At 40.4% G+C, this 14,050-nt stretch overlaps 1 protein-coding gene across 1 annotated transcript in view; it reads right to left on the reverse strand.

Annotated features, from left to right (window-relative positions):
• Positions 1–11,084, reverse strand: part of LOC120457139 — a 47,928-nt gene extending 36,844 nt beyond the window's left edge. Inside the window, exons 1-3 of the mRNA XM_039644395.2 lie at positions 10,580–11,084; positions 9,830–10,213; positions 8,647–8,806 (exon numbers count right to left, since the gene is read on the reverse strand). Of these exons, the coding sequence (XP_039500329.1) occupies positions 8,647–8,806; positions 9,830–10,213; positions 10,580–10,989 (954 nt within the window). The 5' untranslated portion in view covers positions 10,990–11,084. The remainder of the gene's footprint in view (positions 1–8,646; positions 8,807–9,829; positions 10,214–10,579) is intronic.
• Between the last annotated feature and the right edge of the window lie 2,966 nt (positions 11,085–14,050).

A 14,050-nucleotide genomic window follows, 5' to 3' on the forward strand; every position in this document is an offset into this window, starting at 1 on the left:
AACTGAAGAGCACTTATTTAAAATTAAATATGCCAGCAATTACAACAGATGTCCTTCAATTCCCATTAAACTGGCTAACCAGCATTAATTTATATACTGCTTTATACAGAAACCATGGCGAAAGACTACGATAATCGAGTAACCGCCTTTGTAGCTAATTTAAGTGAACAACTTCTGTGCCCCGCCCACAAAAAGGCTGCCAAAAGAACACACTGCCACGCCTCTTTGCTGTTTGCATTTCTTTTGTTTGGTTTTTGTGGACTTTGACTTTTGGCCAAAAAGCGAAGTATAGTAAGTGCTCAATACAAAAACACAGAGACCCTTGAATTAATATGCAGTTAAGCATTTGAGGTCCGCAATCAAAAAACAGGCTAAATCCCTGCTTTTGCCACGTTACAAACTTTTTTGCGCCCTTTTGGCAAACAAAAAAACAAAAAAAAAAAAGAGTAAACTTTTTGGCCATTGTCGCCTGGCATTAATCATAAGTAAAGCCAACTTTTGCCAACGTCTGAGGCTCTGTTTATTTTGTGTCTGCAAGTTGCAGCTTTGAGTTAAGGAAAGGTGGCGAAACTTTAATGGGGAAAGATAATGAGGTTTTTAGTTAAAAGAGTTACAAATTAAAGAAATTTAATTTAATTAGCTTTAAGTAATAACAAAATCATTCATTTATGTATATGCATATAAACAGTTAATATGATTGGTATTTATAATTTGAGTGCAAACGAATCTTCTAGCATTATATACAAGATCTCAAAAGATGGATAGAGGAAAAACCCGCAGGCTTTTCAAATGTTAATGCTGCCACACGATTTTCCCACCGCTTTTCCCTTGTTTTTCCGCCCATTCTCCACTTTACTGTCAAATTTCCTTCTCGCATTGTCTCTGAACTTTCTTCTCTGTCCTTTTTTCGGAATTGTTTTCGATGATTTTTCCCAAGCCATTCATGTCTTGTGTCTTCATCTTTCTTTTTTCTTTCTTTTTTTTTCTTTTTCCTTTCTTTTTGTTCTCTTTTTCTAACCGTCTCTTGGTCGCTTAGCATTCGCATTCCGTTTTAGCATTAATTAAAATTACACTGAATTGCTGCGGGGGCAGCGGGGGAATTCCCAGGAAAGGGGGCTGTTGGCAAGGGAGGGGGAGGGGAAAAGGATGTTCCCATAAATTAAAGGCGCTTATGAATTTTATAAATTATTTTCCATGTTGCGGCCTCGCTTGGGAAGATGAACAATTGCTGGCGATGCGAGGGGGGGATGTGCACAAATGGGATGTCTAGTGAACAGAGGAGATTCTAGCTGGGGGGCTACACTCAACGAAATTATTATTTACTATTAGTATTCAGGTATTGACAATGTGGTTATCTCCAAGAATGATAGTTTCCTTAAATCCGAATATCTTTCGCAATGAAAAACGCCATAGTATATTTTTGAAATACCCCTATGTAACTCACTTGAATTTTTTGCCAGTGCATAAGGAGCGGCCATTATGAACAGGCATCGCTGCGAAAGCGCCCGAAAGTAGGCAGCGCTTATTGAATTTCATTAACATGTGAACTGGGTCTTCTATTTTCGGAGGTCCTTCCTTTGGCGGGGTTGCAGGGGGGTGACAACTGCAATCATTTGCATGCATGTCTGTGCATGTTTAACTACATTTCCACCACCTCCACCTCCACACCCACTTCCCCCACCCACGAAAAACGAACTCACTTAATTTTATGCCAAAACAATGACACGCCATAAATTTAAACGGATTTGGCGCTGTGCCGCGAGCAAAAAATCAAGTTACCGGGCATGAAGCAACCCTTAAGGGGGGTTGAGGGGGGTTTTCACAGTTCAGGGGCGTCGGCGTTGGGAGGGGTGTGGAGATGGGGTGGGGACGGCAACGGGTGTACTGACATCTGCCAGGGGCAAACACACAGTTTTAATGCCAGAAGAAAATCACACAAAATGGCACATGGCAAACATTTAAGAAAATTACCCAATGCAAATGCAAATAAATATTTGTAGGCACTTTCACGTATTCTTTATATAAATAATAACATATATACTACAAACTGTTAATATTATATATTTTATAAAAGCCCTCTACACTCGTTAATATTAAAAAGATATTAAAGATATGTCCAAAGTGCAAGTTACATATTAAACATATTATTGATAAAATGCTAGTTATAGTTGTGGCATTTGCCTTAAAAATACATATTCCGCTTGAAATAAAAACATCAAATTAAAGCTTGAACATAGCTGAGCTTTAACTGAGAGCTGCAAATTAATTTGGCTACACCTGGCTTATAATTGCGTGCAAATTCGACCCGTGGAGAAAATTGAGAAAAGCGAACCTTGCGTTTGTGTCAGTCAATTTCAATGTTAATCCACCTGTGTGTTTGGAATGGATGTGCTGCGCCATGTGTGTGTGTGTTGATATTGATATGGCAGTTGCACGCACATTTTCCACGCTTTTCCATCCCCCATCCCCCTTTTGGCAGTTACATTACTTAGCCTTAGCCAAAAGCTTTTCCCCCGCTTTTCCCCCAGCTTTTCCGACTCGGGTGAGTCATCTTCATTGGCAATGCGAGAACGTTGTTACCCGTCCCAACGGACATCATTTTCATTAAAATTTTAATAGTCTGTGTGTGTTGGCCCCCAGTTTTCCCCCCTCTTTTTGGAGCTCCCACAGTGTGTAACACGTAATATTATAAATTTAGCAAGTTATGGGCGAAAATAAAGTGGCCTTTAGTTCTTACGGGTGAAAAAAAAGAGTGAACTCCGTTTGGCATTAAAAAATATCGCAAAATGTCGCATATGTGCATTCTCTTGCACATTTTACACATATCAACCTTTTCTGTTTAACAATTTTTCTGTTTAACCATTTTTTCTGTATAAAAATTAGGTTAATTTCCAGCTTTTATGAATAAATTCACAACTCTGCGAGTCATTTACAAAATTAGGATTTACCTAACACATAAAACCATATGAAAAATGCTTTAATAACAAATGTTAAAAAGCATTCTCTGAAAACAAAAATAAGTAATTTAATAAAACTGGTAGCTGGTGTAACAACTGAAAGCCATGTAAAATGCACAATTGCTTCGAGGAAACTATAAATCTCTACGCACATGCCACCTCGATTTTCCACCCACAAATTTGCCGCCCCCTTTTTCCAATTCGTTTCGAGAGGAAATAAATCGAAGCGAAATAAAATATAAAAAAAAGAAGAAAAAAAAAACAAGAAATTCCAATAAACTAATTTGCACAAAGCGTCGAGGAAACTTTTGGCAGCTGGTTGACGGGGGACTTTATGGACCCAAAAGGAACAATTTGAGCCCCCTTTGCAATCTGCTTAACCAGCCCCCCCCCTCTACCCCGCTACTGTTTTTTTTAGTCCCCCCAAACTTTTACCAAGTATTTGCGTATGAATTTTAAGCAGCTGGAACAAATGCAGAGCCAATAAAAGGGATAAAATTGAAAACCAGACAGCGCACTCACAATCCCAAGGATACACATACATATATATCCCTATATCCCTATATCACCAAGACATATGCACAATTTGCATATGTGTGCGTTAACTGCTAGCCGTATTCCCTGGTCGTAATTGTAACTTCCAAGTAAAAAAAAATATAAAATTTCGCTGCATAAAAAGCGTGGAGCATCTTGTTGCGTATTTGGTGTAATAAATTAGCATCGCGTTTCGCATTATTGACTGGATTTTGAATAATAACACACAAAGGACCCCTCGCAGGATCGCAGGATAAAGAAGGTGCAGCGACAGTATCCGTATCCACGGGATACATGTAACTGTAGACCGGCGACAAATGGAGAATTCCACGCAGGACCTCCGAAAGGACGAAAGTGAGCAGTTGTACACGGCAAAAAACTTACAAGACTTACTTGCTGCATTATTTCAATAGTAGCTTAAAGAAACGAGTATTTAGCTAAGTACTCAACTCTGTCTAGAAATACTTATTGAATTTGTAAAGCAGCATTGCTTTATTTCGCGCAGTGCAGCACAAAGGCAGTGCCATGTAATACTACATTCCGATTGCTGCAATGGAGGATGGGGATGTGGATCATTGGGGAGCATTGGACACCACATCACATCCTGCTGGTGTTTTGGGGCGTTTCACACAACTCGGCACAATTGCGCACATAAATTTAGTGCGCCAAATTATGCGGCGGGTGGCGTGAACAAAAGAGTCAAGTGAATGGGGCACACTCAAGTCAGCGGCATGACGCCGTGGCTTCCACAAAATGTGGCCAAAACCAAGTAGGGGCCAAATTAATGAAATAAGAAACCTACTTTCAAAGGAAATTGTATCAAATTTTGTTGGAGAAACTTGTGGGAAATTGATCTACAATGCAAGCCTAAAAGTAAACGCGCCACGCAAATGTAAATAAAATAAAAGAACGCTGCTATAATTGATAAATAAAATTTAGAATAAGTTAAAGGATATTTTTATAAGATAAAATTTATAATTAGTTAAAGGATATTTTTATAAGATAAAATTTATAATTAGTTAAATGGTATTTTTATAAGATACAATTTATAATAAGTTAAAGGGTATTTTTATAAGATAAAATTTAGAATTAGTTAAAGGGTATTTTTATAAGATACAATTTAGAATAATTAAAGGGTATTTTTATAAGATAAAATTTAGAATAAGTTAAAGGGTATTTTTATAAGATAAAATTTAGAATAAGTTAAAGGCTATTTTTATAAGATACAATTTAGAATAATTAAAGGGTATTGTTATAAGATAAAATTTAGAATTAGTTAAAGGGTAATTTTTTTTATAAGATACAATTTAGAATAAGTTAGGGGGTATTTTTATAAGACACTTAAAAGTTACTCCTTTTCTCATAACCTTTTTAAATTGCTTATTTTTGTTTAATATTTCTCACTTGCACGTGTGATTTTTCTCATGCGCGTTGGTTGGACAGTAGTCCCCACCCACTTTGCCACCGAACTCAGCCCATTTCTCCCCCATTCGTGCCACCTTTCTGCCCTGCCCCCCTCCACCACTCCATGTAACCCCCCCTTTTTGCAACCTCTTTCCAGACTCATTTGAATGTATTACAACAAGTTGGAAAATGTTGCAGAAAACTCTCCAAGCTAGAAAGCGAGCCCAGAACGAATGTTGCCGACATGAATTATTTAGAGCGCCAACTGGGTTGAGAATGCTCCCCATTCACCTCCTTTATAGTCCCCCTTTTGGCTGCCACCCATGTGCCACCCGTGTGTGTTTGATTAAATTTGTAGGAGAAATAGAGTAAGCTCCTTGAAGTTGTAGCAAGTTTTCGGGGAACTTGACTCGGAAATTAACTCGTTTTATTGCGCCTTTTATGGAACTATTTTTGTGATGTGATGATGGTGGTGGAACACTCGTACTTTCGTACTCCCCAGCTACTTAACTTAATACTTGAGTTTTAGGTAGCAAGTGAAGGCTTCATTTCTTGCAGATTGCTGACTGACAAGGCAATTCCACGTTATTACCAACAATAATTCACACGCAACAAACGATGGGTGGTTGGGTGGATGGGTGTTTGCTTGATTCTGGCTGCTTTTCCGAGGGGTGGCAATCAACAATTGTTGCATGAATAAAGCGCAAAGCGGACAGGACATTGAGGCTAATGATTGCCAGCGCACACAGATCACTGAGCACGAAGTTCGGGGGGAGGGGGCTTTTCACCAGCATCCAGCTACCCTCCTAATGCTCAAAATTGTGCCATCAAAAATAATGCGTGGGCGGGAAATTTTACCCCCCAAACCAAAAAAAAAAATAAAGAATATTAGGCACTTGCTGGCCCAAGATAACGCATTAGATGATGGAAATTATCCGGGACAATGGAAGGGAAAGCCTGTCGTCGGGTCATTGTGGTGCCCATGATGGTAACTGGAGCCTGGCGAAAGGACGAAGGAGAAAGTGGGCGGAAGTGGGGTGGGGCAGAATGTCAAAGGTGAACATTGACAAATGAAGGTCCTCAAATGGCGCAGAAATTGAAATGAGCAAGTGCCAGGCATCAGTCGAAAATTGAAAATAAACCAGGAATTATGCGAATAAAAAATGATTGGGCACTCTGTAAGTTGTAAAAAAAAACATTAGTAAGGCTCAGTAAAAAAAGGGTATTCAATTAAATTGAATTGTATGGCAAATCCTTGAAATTATCAAATATTGTGTCTGTTTACTGAAGAAGTTATAGAAAAACCTAATTAAACTGTGCACATTTATATAACTTTAAATGACTTGCTGGATTACAACCATTTTTGATCCTTGAACCAACAAAAAACATTATTTCAATTTCTTACAAATTGATAAACAGATTCCCATCCATTTTAGGTCAATCGAATTTGAATAAAGTTCAATCAAAGTCAAATTTAATTCCCCCAAGCCAACTGAAATGTTGAAATGAGGTGTGTGCGCTCGATTATGGAAGCAATTTGAAAGTTTATTTTTTCGATTGGACTGAACTAGTTACTTAAAGTGCCAACAACATTTGCAAATGCCATTTGTTTACCGTCCCCGTTATATTTCATTTTTACTTTTTGCATTACTCGGTTGTTCCACTCATATTAGGGAAAATCAAATTGACAAGGACAGCCACAAGTGGTTGGGTTGATTTTTTTTGGGTCGGGGTAAATGGGAAATATCGAGGGAGCTCCAACTTCAACTTCTACTCCGATTTCTGATTACTGAGAGTGCCCCCTAACTTGGGAGCGATGTCACTGGGCGCCTGGGGGTGAATGAATCCGAGTCCCACGCCAACGGATTGCCGGATCCGTCTGCCGCACACCTGATAAATCCATCAAAATCCGGAAGCCGCAGTAGTGGAATGGCGAGTTCGAGTACACTGGCATTAATCGGGAATTTTCGCTTTCATACAGAAACATTGATAGTGCGAGCAAACTTAAATGTAACATTACAAGTACTAAATGAAAATCTGTTATTTTTTAAGTACTATAAACAGGAAATTTGGAAAATAGAAAGCTCAATAGTAAATATATAAATTGGAAATCCTTAAGAGCAACAATTTCAATGATTTGTAAGGGTATTAGCAATTCAACAATTTCAAAACACGTTTGCCAACCAACTTGTCCTGCTTATTTATTTATCAAGCGAACGGCGGCAGGTGAGGCAAAGTTTTGGATTGGACTTCCGCCTTTTTGGATTGGGATTCGGTTTCGTCAGGGGTATTACGTTCACTGTCCACGCAGCTTATCGAATCGGACAGCTGACAGTTGTAGAAGCTCGCAGGAGCCGGAGGAGCCACTACCAGAATAGATGGATGGATGGATGGATAGGTGGATGGATGGGTGGATGCATTGGAGGATTCATGGGAGGATGGGAGCGATGATGAGGCAGCGAGGTAGAAGCGATTTGAAGTGCTCTGCAGACAGAGACCGCAGCGTACTTAGACAACGTTTGCCGGCTGATAAATGGTTGCCTGTCACTTAGCCGCGTTCTTGATGGAGTACTAAGCCAAACATCCAACGAAGCAACCACCCAACCAAACCACCCAACCAATCCACCCAACCAATCCACCCACCCATCCAACAGCACCCATTTAACCCACAGTCGGAGCAACTTGCCCGCAGGCGTGCTAAAAAATAAAACAAAGTTGAAGTTCCCCAAACGAGAAATCGCATTAGTCAGCCTGAGGTTGAGGTGGGATTTGAGATTGAGTTTTAGGCCAGACTCTGGACTTCCACTTGAGGTGGAGACTGAGTAGCCTACGGCTAAGTTCCGGCTGAAACGCCTTAAATGCCCTAAAATGCGTCTGTAAAGTTCTGTTACAATATATAAAATCGCAACAACATAGAACTATATATTTGCAGGCGACAAGTTCAAGAAATGCACTACTTCATTCATTAATAACAATATAAGTATTGCATCAATAAAATATCAAGTCTGTGCCCTATAATTTTGCGCCTCTGGACTTTATTTTCCAGAAATAATTTAGTTAATCGACTTAAAAGTGTCCACCTGCTGGCGCCTTTCAGTTTCACTTTTATTTTTTCCCTGTTGGAGAGCCTTATTAGGCAGTGACTTTAATTATGTTTAAATATTCATTAAGCTTGGCCCGGAGTCCTGCCGCATTTGCAGCATTCTGCTTCGCAGCCGCCAGTTTCAATTTCAATTTAACTTTGTTATCGGCTGTGGCCGGAGTGTTTTCGGCTGCCAAATCAAATTCGACGCCCAATTAAAATTCAATTTGTTGCGCGCCATTAATTAGATTCTCCTCCCCCTTCCCCCCTCCTGCTCATTCAATGATGGATTTCGGAGCTGCAGGAGGAGACTGAACTTTCTTCTAATAGCAAACGCAAGCCACCTGAGACTTTGCATCCCCCACCACCATTATTAGTGTCATTAGACAAGCGAGCCACCCATTTATCTTTATGCAAGTGTGTCCACATCCTTTTGATCAGTCTCGCCACCACCTGCGGCGAATGGCGGCCCCACTAATTAGTGTGGCCGACGCTGTTGACGAAGCAGCCTTTCCATCGGACTCTGCAATTAGCTGTAATCTATGCGCATAAATTGATGATGCGGCATGTGCAACATGTGGTGGTTCGATTGGTTTCCCCAATACTTACATATACTACCCCATATACTATATACTATATATAGGAATATTTATGTTGGTCATGACTCACCTGCTTCTGCAACGTGTTGGACAACTCCTCCAGGCACTCCTTGCGCTCGAATCGCTCGAACTTGAAGCTGTTGGAGCGGTACAGTTCGTTGTCCTCCCGCCGACGATTGCGGCACAGCCTGCGGGTGATTATGTTGCCACCACTGCCACTCAAACGCGGACTGTAATAAAGTTTAGATTGGGATTTAGTTTAAATATATATCCGAAAGCTAAAGGGTATGCTAAAAGTATCAAGTAATTAAATACATATTATGGTTTCTTATTTATAAATATATTTAATTCTACGCAAAACTTAATTGCTTTTAAACCTCTCAATTAAGTCCCTGTTCGGGCGCCACCAACTTGATTTCTCTGCTGACACCCCCCATCCCTCCACATTAACCATCAAAAAAAGAGGAAAAAATATATAAAAAAAAAAAAAAAAGAATAATACTGTGCCAACCGCATGGTGGGCGGTTCACATTGGAGCTCGTTAGCTGGCGCTTCATTAAAATTTCACACATTCGGCGGTAAAGAAAACTGTGCTCCATTTACCTTATTATGTATGCGCGATGTCTGATGTGATGTTGTTGGCTTAAAGCCTCAAAAAGTTAAGCTCAGCGCCCAATGGAACGGCGACCCACTTTGCATTTGGGTTCGTTCAACGCCCGCGGCCACTTCAGTGGCTCAAAAATGCTGCAAACTGAAAACTCGGAGTTGCAACCAAAAACTCCAACGCCCCCAACTTAACCACAACCACAACAGCAACAAACAAATGAAAAACTCTGAGTGGGCGGTTGAAAATGGGGTAAAAAGGTTTAAGAAACAAGGAAAAGACCGAGCGAACAGAGGACATAAAAATACGATAAAAAAAAATAATAATAAGAAAAATAAAAAAAATAGTAGGCAACCCGGTGAAAACTATGCGGCAAACAAAAGCACAAGCCACTGGAGCAGACTCAAGTGGCAGCCACTTGGGCACTCCAACGCACTGGAGCTCCAGTTGCAACTCCAGTTGTGCGCTGCACTCAGAAAAATCGGCAAAAACAAAAATTATTTACATATTTCATAAACTTTTGTAAGGTATCTTAAATTTGTGTGTAATAATATAAGTAGTGCTTCTCTTTTTATCTAACTATTCTGTTTGTAGTGTGAATTGCTTTTTAATTGAGATATTTTTTCTTAAGTGTAGAAGTGCTACTCACCCGCAGGGCTTGCAGTGCGTCATGTGCAGATCCCAGTTGAGATGGAAGTTGAACATGCGCAACTTGGCCACCGCCCGCTGCCTCAGCGAGATGTCCGGATGTCCTCCAGTTCCGGATCCAGTCGCACCACCGCCAGCTCCTCCTCCTCCTCCTCCTCCGCCTCCGCCCGCAGTGGTTGCCTGCCCGAATCCAGATCCTCCAGTTGGTGCTAGTGCCGTGGTGCGCTGGGGATTTGGATACATCATCACGGTGCCGCTGGGCGCCGAAGTGGCAAACAGACGACGGGATGAGCCACCGCCACCGCCAACAGAGACGCCACCGCCATGATGGTGACTGGGACGATAGTGCTGGTGCTCTTTCAGGGTATAAAAGCCGCCCGAGGAACTGCAATGGAAAGCAAGTCAAGGCCTCGTTAGAGTCGCCGCCAGGAACACCAAGCCCACTACTCAACATTGAATGGCATTGTCTGGTGAGAACGAGAACATTGAACATAAAGAAAACCACCATGAAAAGGGGTGCTCGAGAAATCTCTACAGTTTTGAATGCGCTTCAAGTGGCGCCCCAAAGAGCATATTGTCTTGCGGCATTGATTCATCGAACTTCCGGAAGCCGGTAGCCGGAATCCGGATTTCAAATATGCACATCGTGACATACTTTTGAACACCTCAGTGGAAGGATGCAAATAATAAAACAAAATTAAGCCCGCCTCTCTCTTAAATTGCAAATGTTTAGTAGGCAATTTCAACTTACGACATGTTGTCGCCGCCAGGATCACCGACGCAACTGGTGACTCCCATGCCACCGCCACGTCGCGGACGACTCTTGCGCCGGCGTCGCCTGCGGCGTTCCGAGGAAGCGGTACGTGTTTGCAGGACATGTTGGCTGAGGGATTTGTTACATCCGCCACCACCGCCGCTGCTGGCCAGGCGTCTTCCGGTGGCATTGCTGCCCCCACTGGCGGCCAATCCTTGGACAGCGACCACCAGCTGACCATCGCCGAAACCGCCAGCCGAACTAATCGTATCAGTGGATTGAGGCGTGGCTGCAGTGGCTCCTGTGGCGGCGCCACCGATGATTCCATCGCCACCTGCTGCTTGCTGTGCTTGCGACTTGCTGGTGTTGCGCAAACTGTGGTTTACTTTTCGCCACATGCGCTCCATCTTGAAGAATCCGCTAGATTCCGCGCGGTGCAATCGATGAAGTTAGTCGGTGAGGGGTATGTTGTTGAAAGTGGTTGTTGAATTTCTTTGTTAGCTTATTACAGTTCCCATTACTCGTTTCGTTTTCCCCCGCAAATAGTTTTTAATATATATTTTTTTGTTTTTAAATAGTTAAGTATTTGTAGTTAAGTTAAGATATAAGAGCTTTTTTTAAGTTAATGCCAAATGCGTTGGATCTTTGTTGGTTCATTGTTGAGAATTGGTGCGCGTTTTTGTTGTAAGTTCTTGTTGAATGTCTCTCGTTGGTGTTTTTCTTTTTATTTATGTACCGATCCAAATTTGTTGTTTTTAAAATTTTGTTGCTACTACTTGTTGAATTATATAATATCATTTGCACAATGAATGACAAATTTTGTATGGGTATAACTTAATCTTTGTTCAATACATTAATTGTTGTAAATATGTGATTTAATGTGAAATGATTAGCAATTATTTAGTTTTATTATTAATGCTTTAAGTTTGTGGAAGCCGTATGTCTAAGATAAATTTATTTGCGTAATCCACAACATTGTTTTAAATGCATTTATATGTAAAAATTGTTGTTGCTAAAGCGTTACGTTAGTTTAACTTTTGTGCGAGTTTAGTTGGTGTTTACCCTTAATCTGTATTAATCCTAAAGATTTAATGTTGTTGATATTGGCAAGCACATTTTTTTTAAATCTTGGTTAATTTATATAGATTGTTCAAAAACCACATGTTTTTTTTGAAAAGTTTTAGCTATTGCTAGGAAGTTTTTGATGTTTACTTTCAAAACAGCAAGTTGTTAACCCTTTCGTTGTTATAGTTTTTTTCTATTTAATAGGTTTGTTGTAAGATAGTGGTTTCTTTCAAAGTGGAACAATTTTATTGGGATTTTTGATCGGTTTAGTAAACTTTTGTTGTTAGATGGTGTAAATTATCGTTGTTGTTGAATATTCTTGGCAGTTTTTGATAGTTGATTATTCCCCCGTTGATGTAAATAGTTTTATTTACCTATGGGTCGATTTCATGTGAAGTTCTTATTATTTGTTTTTATATTGGTAGTTCCTCTGATGTTGTTTCTTAATATATTTATCAGTTGTTTTGGTTATTCATTTTCCTATTGGGAAATTTCAGCTAGCTACGAGGGTTGGGACATTTTCTAGTTTCCTGTTTGCCACTCATCTTCGTTTTCTGCTTTTCCTTTCGCTCTTTATGGTCTTTCTTATCTTCTGTGCTGCGGTTGTTGTTATTGTTGTTAACTTATTGTTCGTAGGTGGCAGTGATTAGTTGTTGTTGCGGTAGCTGTTGTTATTGCTTGATTGGCTTTCATCTTGGATTACCTTACGTCTCATTCAAATACACAAAGGGACACACATTCGATTATACAAAAAAGCTACTCAGCAGGAACTATGCATTGTTGTTGTTGTTATTTCGATTGTTGTTGTTATTTCGATTGTTGTTGTTATTTCGATTGTTGTTGTTGTCTGCGAATAGCGGAAGCGGAAATCAAAGAGCATGAATTTGAGTCTAGGAGTCGACACAAATGTACCCTGCAGTTCCACAATTCGTCGCTGCGATTTCCCCACATTTGTGATGTACAAATAATACCATGGGTAAAATTTTAACATTATTACTAGTTTAAATACAAACTGAGCGGCGATTGAGCGTTCGTGATGAATACTAGGCGGTGATTCACTGCTGCAAACGTAATGAATGGAACTGCAGGGTACATATATGTATATACGTATGTATGTGTATGCTTAGACTGCTTAAGTTCCTGATTGTGTGTAATTGTGTGGGTGAGTGGCCTGCACTTTTAGGTTAAGCACGCGCTTCACTCATTTTTTCTTTTTTTTCGTTTTGTTATGTTTGTTATTTGTTTTATTTTCTGCCTAAGCCGCTCTATTTTTGCCCCTATTTGTTGCTGTTGTTGTTTTCCACATTGCACTTGTGAATGAATGACGAATTTTTTTGCCACTGCCTCTCACTCACTCTCTACAACGCTCTCGCTCTCTTTTGTCTCTTGCTTGCTCAGAAGAGTTACGGTTACGGGTTTCTTTTTATTCCGTTATCAGCACACTTTTTGCACTTGTTTTAATAGCTGTGCTGCTTTTTCAGTTTCACTATCTAATTTTTGCACACAATTTGTGTAATTTTGCGTGGAAAATACACTTATTAAGTGCTGCGAATTCCACATCTACAACGCAGTTGTTGTCTCGTTGTCAGGTTGTTGCTGTACTTGTTGTTGTTGTTGCTGTTACCGTTAGCGCCTGCCTGGCTGCTGGCACGTTGAGTCAACATCATTTCAGTTCACCCAAAAAAAAAGCCAAAAAAACAGGGACACTGTCTCTCTGCACAGTGGGTTGCATTCGCTTGTCAAGTTTATTACAAAACAAACAATTTGTTATAAACACAAGAAAAAATAGTAATTATATTTTTTGAAATAGATTAATTACTAACAAAAAATTGGACACTAAAATATAGTTTTCGCTAATTGTTTGAGATGTAAAACCAAAAACACCCACGGTGCAAGTCAGAGAGAAAGGTTACAAGAGAGAGTGCAAGAGCTGGAGAGAGTGCGCTCTTGCCGCTTAGGATGTGAATGTGGTCGTGCGTGGGCGCAAGCCAAGTTACGGTATCCAATCCCGTTTCCGTATACGTGTGAGTTGGTTTTTTTTTTTTGGGGCTGTATTCATAGTTGTGTCCTGTGTATAACACAAACACATTGCGCTACAGAGGAATATACTCGCACAGATAGAGAGAGAATGAGAGTGAGAGCGAGAGGAAGCTGGCTGTTTAACCGTTTTGACACCTTTTGTTGCCTATATTTTGGGGCCAGCAGTCTCACACACACACACACATGGTCGCACAAAGGAATTTTAAATACCGGTTAAAATTTTAAAAAACACACACTGCCCAATTGGCAAACGGCTAACGGTAAACAATCAATCGGAATCCACAGGAATCCACATTTTTGTATCACACGAGAGCTGAGCAGAAGCCGCTGCCCGTTTATTGGCAACGCGCACGCACAAATAAC

This window comes from Drosophila santomea, chromosome X (genome assembly GCF_016746245.2).
Source record: "Drosophila santomea strain STO CAGO 1482 chromosome X, Prin_Dsan_1.1, whole genome shotgun sequence".
NCBI lineage: Eukaryota > Metazoa > Arthropoda > Insecta > Diptera > Drosophilidae > Drosophila > Drosophila santomea.